General features: G+C 45.5%; 1 protein-coding gene across 2 annotated transcripts in view; it reads left to right on the top strand.

Annotated features, from left to right (window-relative positions):
* Positions 1-14,132, top strand: part of C6H20orf194 (chromosome 6 C20orf194 homolog) — a 173,827-nt gene that overhangs the window by 149,278 nt on the left and 10,417 nt on the right. For both annotated transcript variants that reach the window (XM_036763212.1, XM_036763213.1), the window contains exons 29-32: positions 556-593; positions 7,189-7,324; positions 8,042-8,128; positions 13,962-14,068. In XM_036763212.1, the coding sequence (XP_036619107.1) occupies positions 556-593; positions 7,189-7,324; positions 8,042-8,128; positions 13,962-14,068 (368 nt within the window). The remainder of the gene's footprint in view (positions 1-555; positions 594-7,188; positions 7,325-8,041; positions 8,129-13,961; positions 14,069-14,132) is intronic.

Below are 14,132 nucleotides of genomic sequence, written 5' to 3'. Positions count from 1 at the left end.
CTGGAATGGCTTGTCATTAGCAGAGAGAGGCAGGATAACTACTTTCGTTTCCTTTTGCAGTTCCCATTGAAATGAACTCTCTCAGCAGTGTGGACAGTGGACTAGCTCCCAAATGTTCCCACCATCATTAGCTCTTAGAAGTTAGTCTTTTGGAAGGCCTGAGTCATGAGGTTTCTAGGAGGAGAGAGAATACACATAAGTGCTGGACTTGCTCCTCTGGGATCCCCAGTATTCTTCCTTGCTTAGGATGGACGGCACCTGATTTTCATTCCCTTTACTCTGTCACTCCCTGGGTCTTGGACCTTTAGCTGAAGAAGTTTTCTGAAAAGCTCTAGCTTCTTCCAAACTACCTATAGCCTCTCTTTTTGGGTGTGGTTCATTGGTTGAGTGCCAATGGTTAAGTAGTATTCTTGTCTATTAGTGTCATTCAGGTCTGTAGGGAGAGTTCTAATTCATAACACTGAATCATAGAATCATGAACTGTTTTTTAAAAAATGTTTAAACTTCCACTGGAAGTCTAAGCATTAATGCTTCTCTTTTTTTTTTTCTTTCTAGATTTCTCTTTCCTAAATTTCTTGATCAGTGTTCACAAGGTAAGCAATAGGCTTGACTTTCTGCCTGCAGAATAAAGTTTGTTTTTCAAACATGATATAAATGTGATAACTGTGCTCTAGAATTTCTGAAGATGGATTTTCTGCCCTTCCACCTATAGTTCAGAAAGCTAAAGAATGATTCAAGTTCATTAGCGGAGAGCAGTGACATCGAATATTTTCATCTCCTTTTATGGGCATATGTCGACTCAGATCTTGCCTTTGGAGAACACTGAGTTATCCTTCCTGCTTCCCTAAATGGAGTCAGCCTTAGCACAAACCTGGCTCTCCATTTAGAGTGACCACAGGAAGTGTAGGTCCCTAAACCTGGGTCCACATGGCTTTGGGTCTGACAGCACCCAAAAGATCTGCTTATGATCCCCAAGTCTGTCCTACAAAGCTAGGCACCCCAGGAAATGGCATTTATTTTTTTAATACAGACAGGACTGCCTGTGGTGGAGGGAGATGAGGAGTCATTTGTTAAATCTCCACGCTGGGGATGAACTCCCCATTGTTGTTGAGAGGCGTGCTTGGTGCCTGGGCTTCCTGAGTCGGCCCAGCAAGCAGAAATCAAACGGAAACAACCTCCCCCTGTGTCCCCATCGCTGTGCCTCACCCTGCTGAGCCCGCTGCCGGCTGGCCCACGGGGAGCCCCCCCTCCCCAAGCCTGTTGTCTTGGGGAACGACAGGGGCCGGCTGCTGCCCAAGGGAAGAAGGCCGAGGTCAGCAGCCGGGTCTGTGGTGGGAGAAGACTCATTTTCCATGGCGCCCTCACCTCAGAATCGTGTGATGCTGCGTCAGTCCCAGAAGAGTTCTTCTCCATCGAGGGAAAGAGAGATAGGACAATGAAAGAGGAGGGGACATCAGCAGGATTTTACCCAAGACTTTATTTCAGTGTTTAATCTTCAGTTTGGTGAGGGCTTAAATTCTTTGGAATAAGTTATACTTTGAATTGTGTTGCATGAGCCCAGCTCCAGGCTACCATTTTTTATTATTGCCTTTAATGACTCTGGCTACATTTCATCTCCAGAGTCACTCACAAACAATGTAAACAGCCCTGGGTGACCTTGGTGGCCCTTGTCCTCTTGGCCCTTTCTGCCTTATGTCCTTTCCCCAGCCCACCCCCCCACCTCTTTTCCTGTTTTTATGTAAGTGACAAGAGCAAGTGATTCAAGCTGCCTGCCTCTGACATAGCCTAGGGAAAGTGTCGAGTGTCCGGCCCTTGTTGTCCATTCCAGTGCACAGCAGGCACTGTGCTTGGCTCTGGCATCCCCAAGGCATCTGGTGACTGGGAGGTCTGCCCTAGGAACTCTGCCTTCTACTGCTAGCATGGCAGCTGTCAAACCACAATTACGTGGCCTGTCATAGGCAAAGCACTGGAGGCTGTGTGTGCTATTCTCCAAAATCAGAGAATCTGAGAGAGCACAGGGTGGAGGCAGTGTTTCCCAAGAAAGTACAAAAGCCTTAGGAGATGGATGCCTCTTACTTCTTAGCCTTGCAAATTAAGGAAAAAAAAAAACCCAGTGACATTATTTGTCTGACACTGTGAGCCACCATGTGGATAGCAAAATGCCACCATTGATAGCTGCTGTTGATCTATGGATCTATGTGATGTTGGAGTGAGAGGAGTGAAAAATGATTCCTCCTTCAAAGGAAGTGAGCACCAATATTTTTTTTTTTGCAGGGGGAGGGCAGGGCAATTTGGGTTAATTGACTTGCCCAAGGTCACACATCTAGTAATTGTGCCAAGTGTCTGAGGCCGGATTTGAACTCAAGTCCTCCTGACTCCAGGGCCGGTGCTCTACTCACTGCACCACCTAGCTGCCCCAAGCACCAATATTTTTTAGGAAGCTTAGGAGCCAGCCTGAGAGAAGTAACATGTTCCTGGTACATACCCCCCCCCCCAAAAAAAAACAACTCATGCATTTCATCCCCTTAGTGCTTTCCCAGCGATTGAACTGATATCTTAATTTTTTAAATAATGATTCTTTTAAAATTAAAAATGGAATGTACTGTAGGTAGCCTTTCCTCCAAGAGTGTGAATTACAGATTCCAAGCAAGGATCAAAAAGGAAGCCAAATGTGGTTGAAAGGGCAAGGCAGCACCAATCTTTTCTCAGCATTCCCTCTTTTTAGGGAATAAAAAATTAGACATAAAGAGTCAACACTCTTTTCTTTTTGCTCAATAGACTAACATGATGGACTTTATCAAGTTGGCCCCATGCTTGATTTGGGCTCCGGTTATGGGCCTGGCCTGTATGCCAAGTCACCCTGTGCTCTTGTCAGGTGAGACAGCTGGTCAGGGTTTAGTGTCATTTGTACCATGGAACAGAGAGAGAATAGCTGGCCAGGATAGGGATGGAACCGACCACCCTGACCTTGATAGTTCTGTACTCAAAACACCTGAGTTATGAAGCCTGACCTGCTTAGCAAACATAGTTATTTCCCTTTGGCAAGTCATTGTTTGCATAGCTGACCTGCGGAATGCTGCAGGGTAATCCGCCTGGGCCTGCAGGTTCAATGATGAACATCTAGGGAGCCAAGTTCTGGGGCTTTGACCTGGGAAACTATATACAAACCAAGAACCAGATTTGGATTGCATTTCCAGCTAGGATCAAGATTCCTCTTCTATCAGAGGATCTTTAAGCAAAGTGTTTAGATCAGTCTTGAAAGGACCTACTGAGCTACTGAAAAAGCTAATTCCTAATAATCTGTGGATCTGGTCTGCCTCACCTCCTCCTCCTTTCCCAGCCCCACCCCAGATCCTCCCATTTACACACTGCCTGCCACCCCAAGAGAGATTGCCTGCCTCTCCCTTGTTGGGGCTGGAATAATCACTACTCTCACTTCAAGTATAGTGATGCATGAGGCCTGCACCTTTAGTCAGCTCTTACTCTCTCCAGTTTCCCTTGTTCAAGACCACAACAGAGAAGACTCAGCTCCCAGACACTCCCTTTTCTCTTCAATATAGTCAGGGATTTAGAAAGAGGCATAGATAACCATAAAGCTTATTGGATTTCCAGATGATGTGAGGCTGAAAGGAATCGTTAATAAACTGAATAATAGAATTGGAATCTAGAAAGGTTTCAGCAGACTAGAACAATAGGCTGAATGGAATTGGATAAAATGTCATAAGGATAACTATAAATTCTTACAAATGAGTTCCAAAAATCAACTCTTTAAATGTAAGAGAAGGAAAGCATGGCTAGACAGCACTTAGTGAGCAGAAGGCCTGTTGGTTCCAGTGGTCTGCAGGCTCAGCCTGTGTCTACCAGCTGCCTTTGGCACCACCTTAGATTGCATTAATAGAGGCCTCCTATCCAAAGCCAGAGAGCTTATCATCTGCTGTAGTCTCCTCAGGTCAGGCCATGTCGGAGCAGCATGTTCTGTTCCAGGGACCACTTTTTAGGAAGAACACCGTCAGACTGAGCAAGGTGACCTAGATAGGAACAAGACTGGAAATCACAGCGTGTGAGGCCTGCTGGAGAGGTCGAGCTTGGAAAAGAGAAGACCTGGACAAGACATAATAGCCATCTTCAATGGTGTGGAAGAACTAGCCTTGATCTGTTTGGCCCCAGAGGGCAGAGCAATGCCTACTGTGTGGAAGCTGCAAAGAGGCAAGACCCCAGATAAGGAAAACCTGCCTTGACATTACAGCTGACCAAAAGCAGACTAGGATGCCTTGGACATGATGTCCCAAGAGCCTGGATGACCATCTGCAGGCTGTATTCCCACTGAGAGTCCTTTCAGCTCAGAGATTCTCTGGTTCCGTTCTTCTCCCCTTGTGGGATTTCCTGTCTCTCAGTGTTAGGGTCATCTTCACACCTCCTCAGGAATGACTGCTGGCTTCTTCATTGTGAGTCATTACCATTCTGGCCTTGGTGACCCCACCCACTCTGGGCTCCTTTCTTTTCCAGGAACCACCTCTCTGCTCCCTGCAGTGCGGTCACTCCAGGCCTTGGGGCTCCAGCCCACAGCCAAACTGTTGCCTCTAAGCTTGTACATCAATTCCACCTTGGTCTCTACCCAGTGAGGCTTTTGTTGGATTGCAGAAGGCCTTTGCTGTGCCACAGCTCCTCGTGGTGAATGGCTTTGAATCAAGCGGACTGTGTCCATGGCTATCCAGAAATCTACATACAGAGCCAGGCTGAGTTCTGGAGGAATAGGAGCAGAGGAAGAGAGGAGGAAGAGAGGAGGGGATGTCAGGGGCTCAAGGGGATGAGGTTGAGAAAATCTGGGTCAGCCAGGTGCTTTGTGAGTCAATCCCAGGTGAAGTGAGGCCGCTCAGTGGCACAGTGCATAGAGCACTGAATCTGGAGTTAGAGGACCTGATTCAAATGCAGCCTCAGACACTAGTTGTGTGACCCTGACTAAGTCACTTCACCTCGGTCTGCCTCAGTCTCCTCCTTTGTCAAAGGAGAATAACACTAGCACCTAGCTCTGAGGCTTGTCGTGAGAAGTAAAAAACTTTGAAGCATTCTGCAGATGCGGGCAGGCTATGTGAGCGTGAGGTCTGTTGGTGAAAGAGATAATGCCATCTCCCTTTGTTTTCAGGTGCTTTGCCAGCTAATATGTGATGGAAATCATTGGGTAGAAGGTGCTTCCAGGGGCCTGCTGATCTAGCCTCAGCTCCAGCTGAGAGCCCAAGGCTCCCTCTCCTGTCCTTATGTGCTTCAGAAAGAGAATGTTAGGAGAGCCTAAGGGTCACTGAAAGAGCAGAAGTGGAGGGCATCCATTCTGAAAGACTAGCAAGATCATTGACCTCTTGGGCATCCTGAGTCTGTCAGTTGTTCACATCACGAAATTCCTCTTCTGAGCTCCAGATGCTGTCTCCAACTGCCTACAGGACTTTTCCCCTAGTTGTCCCACCATCAGTTCAGACTCAATATTCGTGAAACCAAACTCATTCCCCTAAACCTGTCCCACATTCCGATGTTGGTCATATCCAAAGAATCCTATTCGGGGTCAGTTGGACATAGGCCTTCTCTTTATCACACCAGATCAGTGTGCTGACCACATCGTTGTCATATAGCTTCTTTACAGCCTGCTTAATCTCATACTTATTGGCCTTGATATCCACAGTGAATACCATCAAGGAGCCATTTTCAGCCTTCCTCATAGCTGACTTAGTAGCAAGGGAAAGTTTGTTGATTGCAGCAAAATCAAGCTTGTTCTTCCTTGGGGTGCTTTGCTGGAAGTATTTGGGCTGTCTTCAGAGCCATGGTGCCTTGGGTGGCCTGAATACTGGGTAGATTCAGATCCTCTCCTTAGTGGCTTCAGCATGACTTTTTGGCTTTTAGAGTTTCTGGCTTGACTTCTTTCTTGCAGGTCAGATGGGGTAGGGCATAGAACATAACTTCTTCACTTTCAACGTGATTTGGAGGGGAAGAGGTACCAACTTCCTGTTGAGTTCAACTTTGCAGTATCCCTTGGATTCATCTACTGCCACCTCTTTGGCATAGCATGTCATTATCATTTACTAGAGTCTAGCCTCCTAGCCTTCTAATCCATCCTTCACATACTCCTGCCAGATTGATCTTTCTTTTGCATTTATCTTGCCATATTTCTCCTCTGCTCAGAAATCTTCAATGACTCTCTTTTGCTTAAGAAAATTTCAAAGTCCTTATCCAGCATTCAGGGCTCCCCTCAGTCTGGTACCACTTTATCTTTCTAGGCCATATCAAATGTGCTTTTCCAGTATTATGTTTTTACTCACACCTTTCACATCTCCTCCCTCCCCACTGAAACCCTACCCATTTTTCAAAACCCAGATTATATCCCATTTCATCTATGAAGTCTTCTTGGATTATCCATTGAGTAAAAACTGATCTTTTCTTCCTCGTAACTCTCATAGAATTTAATTTCTCTCTCTTGTACTCTTGTTGCATTTTATTTTGCATTATGATTTTACATAAATATGTTATCTTCTATACTATATCATAAACTCCTCGCGGACAGAAACAATGTATTTTATATAGCTGGAATAAATAGGAGCCATTGAAGGAGAGAAAAAAAAGAATAGCTTGAAAAGCATGTAAATCAAAATAGCTTCGTGTCTGGGTAGCTAAGGAAAAAGGGGATTTCAAGAGGGAAAGAGGTGTTTCGTGGTGTCAGATCCTTCTGAGAGGTCCATGACACCGAGGACAAAGAGAAGCCCCATTGGGTTTGGTGATGAGACGGTCATGAGGGATCTTTGAGAGAACAGTCTCAGTAGAATGAGGAAGATGAAAGTCAGATTGCAAGAAAGAGACAGCCGCTGCAAACCATGTATTCCAAAAGTTTGTCTGGGAAGGAAGGAGAAATAATGAGATGGTAGCCTGAGATGTCAGCAGCAAATGAAGTACATTTTTTTTTTCTGCACAGGGAAAACTTGTTCATGCTTGGAAAGAGAGGGGAAGGGTCCAGTAGAAAGGGAGATGCTAAAGATGTAGGAGGAAGGAAGCAAGTGAGAGAAAGCAAAGTCCTAAATTTTGTGCAAACTTCAACCGATACATTTCTTCGACTGTAACTGTGGCTCTAGGATTTCTCTCTTGCAGAGAAAAAATGTGCTATTGGAGCTTTCTTTTTGTAGCCTGAATGTTCCTGATTTTGTTCCACAGGCTTGGTAAGCAATGTCGTGTTCACTAGTCACACTGTGGAGCAGAGACATCCCCTCCTTGTGCAGCTGCAAAGTCTCATCCGAGCAGCAAATCCAGCTGCAGCTTTCATTCTTGCCGAAAATGGGATAGTGACCAGGTGACTACTCGTTGCTCCCCAACCCCCAAGGCCCTCTGGCTCCCCCTGTGACTTATGGCTGCCCAAACGAGTGTCGTGATGCTTAAAATACATGGTCACCCCTCTGGTATAGTCTTTTTAATCACAGGCCCCTTTCAGCTGTATCTCAGATTTTCACATTTAAGGAATGTCAACTGGCTATAATTCCCTGAGGATTGACGGTAGCTAAGGGGAAAAAGGGAGGGGAAGAGCATGTTCGGGGTGTGGGGCAGGGCAGGAAGACCGATATAACGCATGCCCAGATAGTTTTCTCTTCTTTAGGACGATAGGGCAATAGCACTGGTTCAGTCAGAGGGGCCGTTAGCCCAAGTAAAGTCAGAATTTGATAGATTTGATTCCAAGTCAGTGACTTGAAGGATTTTCTTTAATATGGAGACATTGTAATGAAGTAGAACGTGCTGCTGATCCATGTTCAGGGGGCTAAACGATACTCTGATTTTGTTTATATGCTTTTGATGAGCTGATTTTTCTTACATGTAGCTGTGTGAGATTAGGCGTGTCCCTTCTCTCCTCTCAGCCCCAGTTTCCCTTTATGGTAAAAAAAAAAAATGAGGGAGTTACCCTAAAGGGTCTTGAAGGTTCCTTTCAGCTCTAAAATTATAGCCTATTGTTTAAAAAAAATTGTATTGGGACTCATGCTTGTGGTTAATTTGGGCCTTTTCTGGTCTTTTTCTACAGGAACGAAGACATTGAGCTGATTCTTTCAGAAGACAGTTTTTCCACTCCTCAGATGCTAAGAGCTCGATATTTAATGTTCCCTGGCTGGCAAGTATTATAATCGAGGAAATGAGACAAATACAGACAGTCTTTATTGACAAAAGAAATGGGGAGGGAGGGCAAGGGAGGAAAGTGCAAGAAGTATCCAAGATGCCCAGGCTTTGTGAACAGTCCTTTTCATTGACCATTTGGGACCCTGGGGTCAGAGTTTTGTGTCACAGTTGAAGAGTCCTTATGGACAATGTGTCTAGTTGGAGGAAACTGCCCATCAGTAGGTCATTATCATAGCACTGCATTTGTTTCCTCTGACTCTTGGCTGGCTTGGGTAGATGGCAGCAGAGCCAGGGCATCACCATCTCAAAACTGTAACCAGCCCAGGTGAAAAATCATGGCAAACCACTCCATTTTCTAGTGTCCCTTCTCTGTTTCTCAGACAGTTTTTCTGACTCCCACAACAGTTGCCAATTCATACGTGGACTTTTCATTTTTCTCTTCTGCCTGGTGGCCCTTTTATCAGGGAGAGGAAAAAAATAAAAGCGAAGCAAGCTTTCTTTTGAGGAGATAATGCTTCAAAAGAAGGCCCGAGCTATTAGTTTCACTGAGGGATACCTGGACCTGTCAGAATTTGTAGTTGGCCTATTTCTGACCCAAGACTTTTACTCCCTGCCTTTCTAAGACATCTGTCCAAACCCAGGATCTCTCCTCTGTCCTTTCTCTTGAATGGTTGATATTATATCGAATTGTTTCTTTGGATGACTGGGACTCTTTGGATCAGGGAAATGGGCACCGAAACAGAACTTGAAGTGTGATTCTCTAGGTTTAATGTCGGTGTTGATTGTGGAGATAGCTTAAGTGTAGTGGTCAGGATAGTCAGAGCCAGGACAGAATAATTCCGAGGCCTTGTCGCATGTGCAGTAAGGTGCAGAGACAACACAAATTACTATAACCAGCTGAAATAGTTTGAAATCAATTCTTTTCAATGTAATTTGGAGTCTTTCTAACAACAGCCCTTCAGCCTGTAGCACAGCCTCGAACCTAGTAGGGGCTCAATAAATATTTGTTGCCCGAATGAACAAACTTACCTCCGTCCTCAAATGTGCCTAGAGTAGAGTAAACTGCCTTTCCAGTTCCCAAAATGCTATTTTTTTAATGTCCCAAAGTTCATGTACATAGAGAAGTTCTCAGTGCACCCTAGTGACTGGGGCTAAGCAAGGGGCCTGCCCCCTCCACTCAGTTCTAATTTTATGGTGCCCTTCAAGGCTGCCCAGGAGCCTGATTTCACTTCTTATTGAGGGAAGAAATTGAGATCAAAGGGGAAACGACGTGAAAGTCCAGTTAGTTAAGAAAAGGGATTTGTTGGAAGAAAAGTTCCTTGTTGCCTAACCTTGACTTATTCTTGGACACAAATGTTGTAGACAGATCTGTGTGTCGATTCTGAATGTTTGAGGCATCAGTCTCCTAGAGCCAACCACCTAAGGCTATGTCAGAAGCAGTCTGATCTCTCGCTGTGATAGGAGATGTTCATGGTAGCGGAGCAAGAGAAAGAATGCCTTCTGCTTTATAGATGGAACTGGGCTCAGTGTACATTTTGTCTTGCTTTTATTTCACAAAGGAAAATCTTATCCATCTTGGAATTAAGGGGCCTTTTAACACCACGACCCATGTCCCTTATGCCAAACCAGGCCCTTGGGCTTGGAGATTCTGTGCCCACAGACTTTTGCTTGGTCTCTTGATCTTGTGGGTCAGGCTGGGTCATCCATAGACTGTTGGGTTGGCATTTCCTCTCTGTCTCTTTAGACTTCCCTGGAGACCCATTCGATGTTAGAATTTTCCCGTTGGCACTTCCTCTGCACTGTAATTTCTGTGTGTTTGTGTAAGAAAGGAGTGGCCTGGGAACAGTCTTCCTTGCTTACCAGCTCTGTCACAGTTCTTAGATGCCGAGGTGAGAGTTGAGGTGGTGGTCAGAGGCCCCCAGACACCAGACACTGTCACCTCAGGGCAGATTGGTTCTTCTGGAGGAAAGCTAGCTTTCTGGGGCTTTGGAAATCTGGTTTGGGAGAATTGATCTGAGGTGGAATTGTCTGGGTGCCATTATTTCCTAGTCATAGGCTTTTTTTCTCTTTCATACTGACAGACAGATTTCTGGACTTGCTGCTCCATCCCATTCATGTTGAAGTTTCTGTTAACTCTCCTCTGCACCCTGAGGAAGGAGATTTTAGTATGCCTAAACTTTCTCCTCAATTGAAGTTTTACCTAGGCTGCAACTTAAAAGAGTGAGACTGAGACACGAGGTCAAACAACTTCCCTCTAATACCTCTGTGCTCCTAAAGCAGCAAAAGAATTTTGCATCATACCTCCAGATACTCCTAGTCCCTTCCCTTCCCAGAATTTCAGGAAGCAAAGAGAATATATGGGATAGAATCACCAAGTAATGGATTGTGTGCTTAGTGTCTAAGGGCCAACCTTACTCCCAAGAGGCCACCAAGTGGTGGACTTTTTTCAGCTGCAGCAGCCTATTTGCTAAGGCACCCAGTCCAGTTCAACAAACATTTATTAAGTACCCACTGTGTGCAAGGCATTACATTGGTAGAAAGGGACCAGATGTCAAATCACACATCCTTGAAGTAGTGAACAAGCATTGGCATATCTGTTATCTCGCTCCTAAACTATTAAGTTGAATGTGGGCAGGAACCACGTCATACTTAAATTTTGTATCTCCTTTTAGCACCTAACAAAGTTCTCTACACAGCTGGCACTTGAAGAATTTTGTTTAATTGAATTTGGCCTAGAATCTGAATCATAGTTGGAAGGAACCCTATAGGTCACCTAGTTCAGCCTTCCACCCAGAACAGGATTCTCCCCAAAGAGTATGCTGTGATATAAGACTAACAAATAGGTATTTTCTGAGGCTGTTAACTTGATTGTTAAACAGCTGTAATTTTTAGTGCCATTTCTTGAGCTAAAATCTTACCTCTCTGTAAGTTCTACTCAGAGCTAGAATTCTGCCTTTTGGGGCTATATAAAAAATTTTTTACCCCCTCTCTTCCATAAAAGTATTTGAAAACAACTAGCATGTCTCCACCTCCACACCCTCCTACTCCTGCATCTTAGTGTTGGCTTGGAAGGAGAAGAGACCAAATAGCTAGGAGACTACTGCAGTATTCCAGGTAAGGAACGCTTGGGCCAGGCCAGCTGTGAGAGTAGAGAGAAAAGAACTGATTGAAAGATGCTGTAGAGAGATCATTGATAAGACTTGGCCGCTGATTAGATCTGGGGAGTAAGGAGAAGTGAGACCGATGGGGCCTGACAAAGAGGGGATGATTGCCAGAACTAGGCCTTCCAGAGGGGAGAGGAGATGGCATCAAAGAAGGATCAGCAGCAGCTAAGAGTAGAAATGTTTTCTTCTGAAACAGATGAGAAGGAGGAAAAGGATGTTACATTGCCGAAAAGCTTTGCTGCAAGGAGTTGAGGAGGCTCTTGTCAGGTGACCTTCATCTTCTTGGTGAAATAGGAAGTCAAATCATCACTGGGAGAGCAAGTCAACAAGCAGTTCAGGGCCTCCTGTGGGACAGGTGCTATGCTAAGGTTGGAGAAAAAGTTAAAACCTGTCATCTGAGCGCTCAGAGTAAGAGCAGCAGTGAGAGCGCTACCAGGGCTACACACAGGCCCTCGAGAACAGCACCTCTCCATTTCCTTCTCCAGTGATACTGAGCAGCCTGGAAACAGGAGAAAAGAAACCAGAAGGATGTCCAAGGCTAAGGATTAGGAGGTTGGGAATGATTGTGGGTGAAGAGAGGAAAGGAAAAAGGATGGATTCTAGAGAAGTGAATCATTCAAGTCATATCTGAGCATGGAGGCAAGTGAAGACGGAGTAGGGGAGTAGTGAAGGGATCATGGGACAAGAAGTCCTGATGAGGAAGGTGAACAGGGCTAGTATTACTGAAGAAAGAGGAGAGATGGGAGGATAGGGGGTTGTGGCTGTACGGGGACATGTCAAAGTTTAGTATGGTGGCCACTATGCATCATGTCATTGTGTGACTCAAGTTGGAGAGAGATCATTGGTGAGTTGGGTAGGTGTTAGAGCTGAGGAATTATGTGGTGGATATTAGTTCAAAGTGAATAATGTGGTTTCTGCCTGTCATTTATCCAACTTTTTTGAAATATGCTCTCCTAAAGTTGGACTGTGACTAGCCCTCCAGCATTTTTTTCTTTGGTGGTCAAAGAATTTGAGATGATTTCTCCCAAGGTTCCTGTCATCTTTGCAGCCCAAGTCAGTTCTTCCTTTTGGGTCAGAATTGGGTGTAGAAAAAAACATTTAGTAGATGTTCTGTGTTAAGCAGACAGCCCTACCCTCAGATGGTCCCACTACTACCTCTGATATAACAAGTCTGGGGGCAGAGTGCTTCACATCCTCCCACTTTCTGAGGAGTCTCTTGATTTCCTCAGCTCCAGGACAATACTGCCTTCCATCCTGCCTTGCCATCACTTTGGGGCAGTCCTGCAGTGGTTGGCACAGAAATTGACCTGCCAAAAGTCATGCCCCACACCCCATCTAAAGATGGCCTGGTCATAGACCATGAAAAGGTTTTACTGGAGAGGGAGCAAACTACAGGAACCAGATTCCCCTTTTCCTCTGTCAGTCTGGGGTCTCTTTCCATACCTCCTTTGACAGGAAGTTGCGCTTTTAGAGATCTGGTCCCAGTCTCACAACTAATGGAATGTGTTGCCTGCTTGTTGGGAGCTCCTTTGAAGTCAGCACAGGGTAGAGAGGATCTTCACTATTGGAAGAGCTGGGTCATTGGCTAGTGGGAGTTCATGGATTTCCCTTGGAAAGCCAGCACTTGGGAGGAAGGAAGAGGGCTCACTATTGGATTCTCCAACAGTGGTGGTGGTTGAGGAACCCAGTGTCACAGGTCCACAAAGGCCTTTGAGGGAGACTGTTAGTATTGGCCTGTGCCTGCTTCCTGTATAGAGATCAGCTTGCCTCCTGGAACAGACTGAAGGGACTCTTTCTTTGTTATATCTTGTTCGGGCTGCTCAAGTATAAATCAGACCCACACTAATTAAGGCAGGTGGTAACCCTCCCCTCCCCCACCCCCTCCCTTCCTAGGACAAACTCTTTGACTTCCTTTTTTACTTGAGGGCTTTACTTATAGCAGCTCTAAGGAGGGGAGTCTACAATGACCACCAGCTATTGAGAAACCAGCTGGAATGTTTGGAGTTTTTTTTTCCCCTTACTGTAACCCTAGGCCCATATCTGCTTCTTTCTCCCCCACCCAGAAAACAACTCATTTGCAGGGCCCTTCCATAGATTCATGATAGAAGGGTCACCGGAGTTTGCTCATCTGTAAGATGAAAATACTAATAGTGATCTGCCTGCCTTACAGTTTACACAGGGGAAGGGGCTTTGTAGACTTTCAAGCTTCATAGGGAGTTGGGAGCTGGTAGTATGGCCCCTCCCCCTCCCTCTAGGCAGAATCCCAAGTAGTACCCTCCAGGAGAGGAGACGGTGGGGGCAGCACCAAGATCTCACAATGCCCAGGATCTGGGCTGTTCTCTAAAGTGAAGGGGAAGCTAAATCACCTCCCTTGGACTTTGGGGAATCCATCGTGGTCCATTACGAGCACATGGTTCATAGTCGCTTCAACTTCAGTTTAGCCAAGGCAGAATTGTGAATCAGCTGCTAGGCAGAGCCAGGGAAAAGAAATACTCAGCCTCAGGATCTGAAATGGGTACCACCTGTCCTCCAGCCTCCTGGTCTGAAGCACACATTAAAGAAGCGTACGAATGTTTGTAAGAAAACATACACAGAAATGAAAATCTAGCACAATATTAATATTAAAAAAACTAATCATATTTTCAAATTTGCATTTGTCCACAGGTATGAAGGTAAATTTCGTGCAGGGTCAGTCTTCCCACCAATGGTTCAGATCTGTGTCTGGTTTGGCCGCCCCTTGGAGAAGGCTCGCTTTGTGGCTAAATGCAAAGGTAAGGTTCCCTGACGTATGCCTGGGAATGAGAGGAAGGGGAATTAGTATTTCCTTTTGCAGCC

This window comes from Trichosurus vulpecula, chromosome 6, assembly GCF_011100635.1.
Source record: "Trichosurus vulpecula isolate mTriVul1 chromosome 6, mTriVul1.pri, whole genome shotgun sequence".
NCBI lineage: Eukaryota > Metazoa > Chordata > Mammalia > Diprotodontia > Phalangeridae > Trichosurus > Trichosurus vulpecula.
This window is presented reverse-complemented; position numbering and strand designations above follow the sequence as displayed.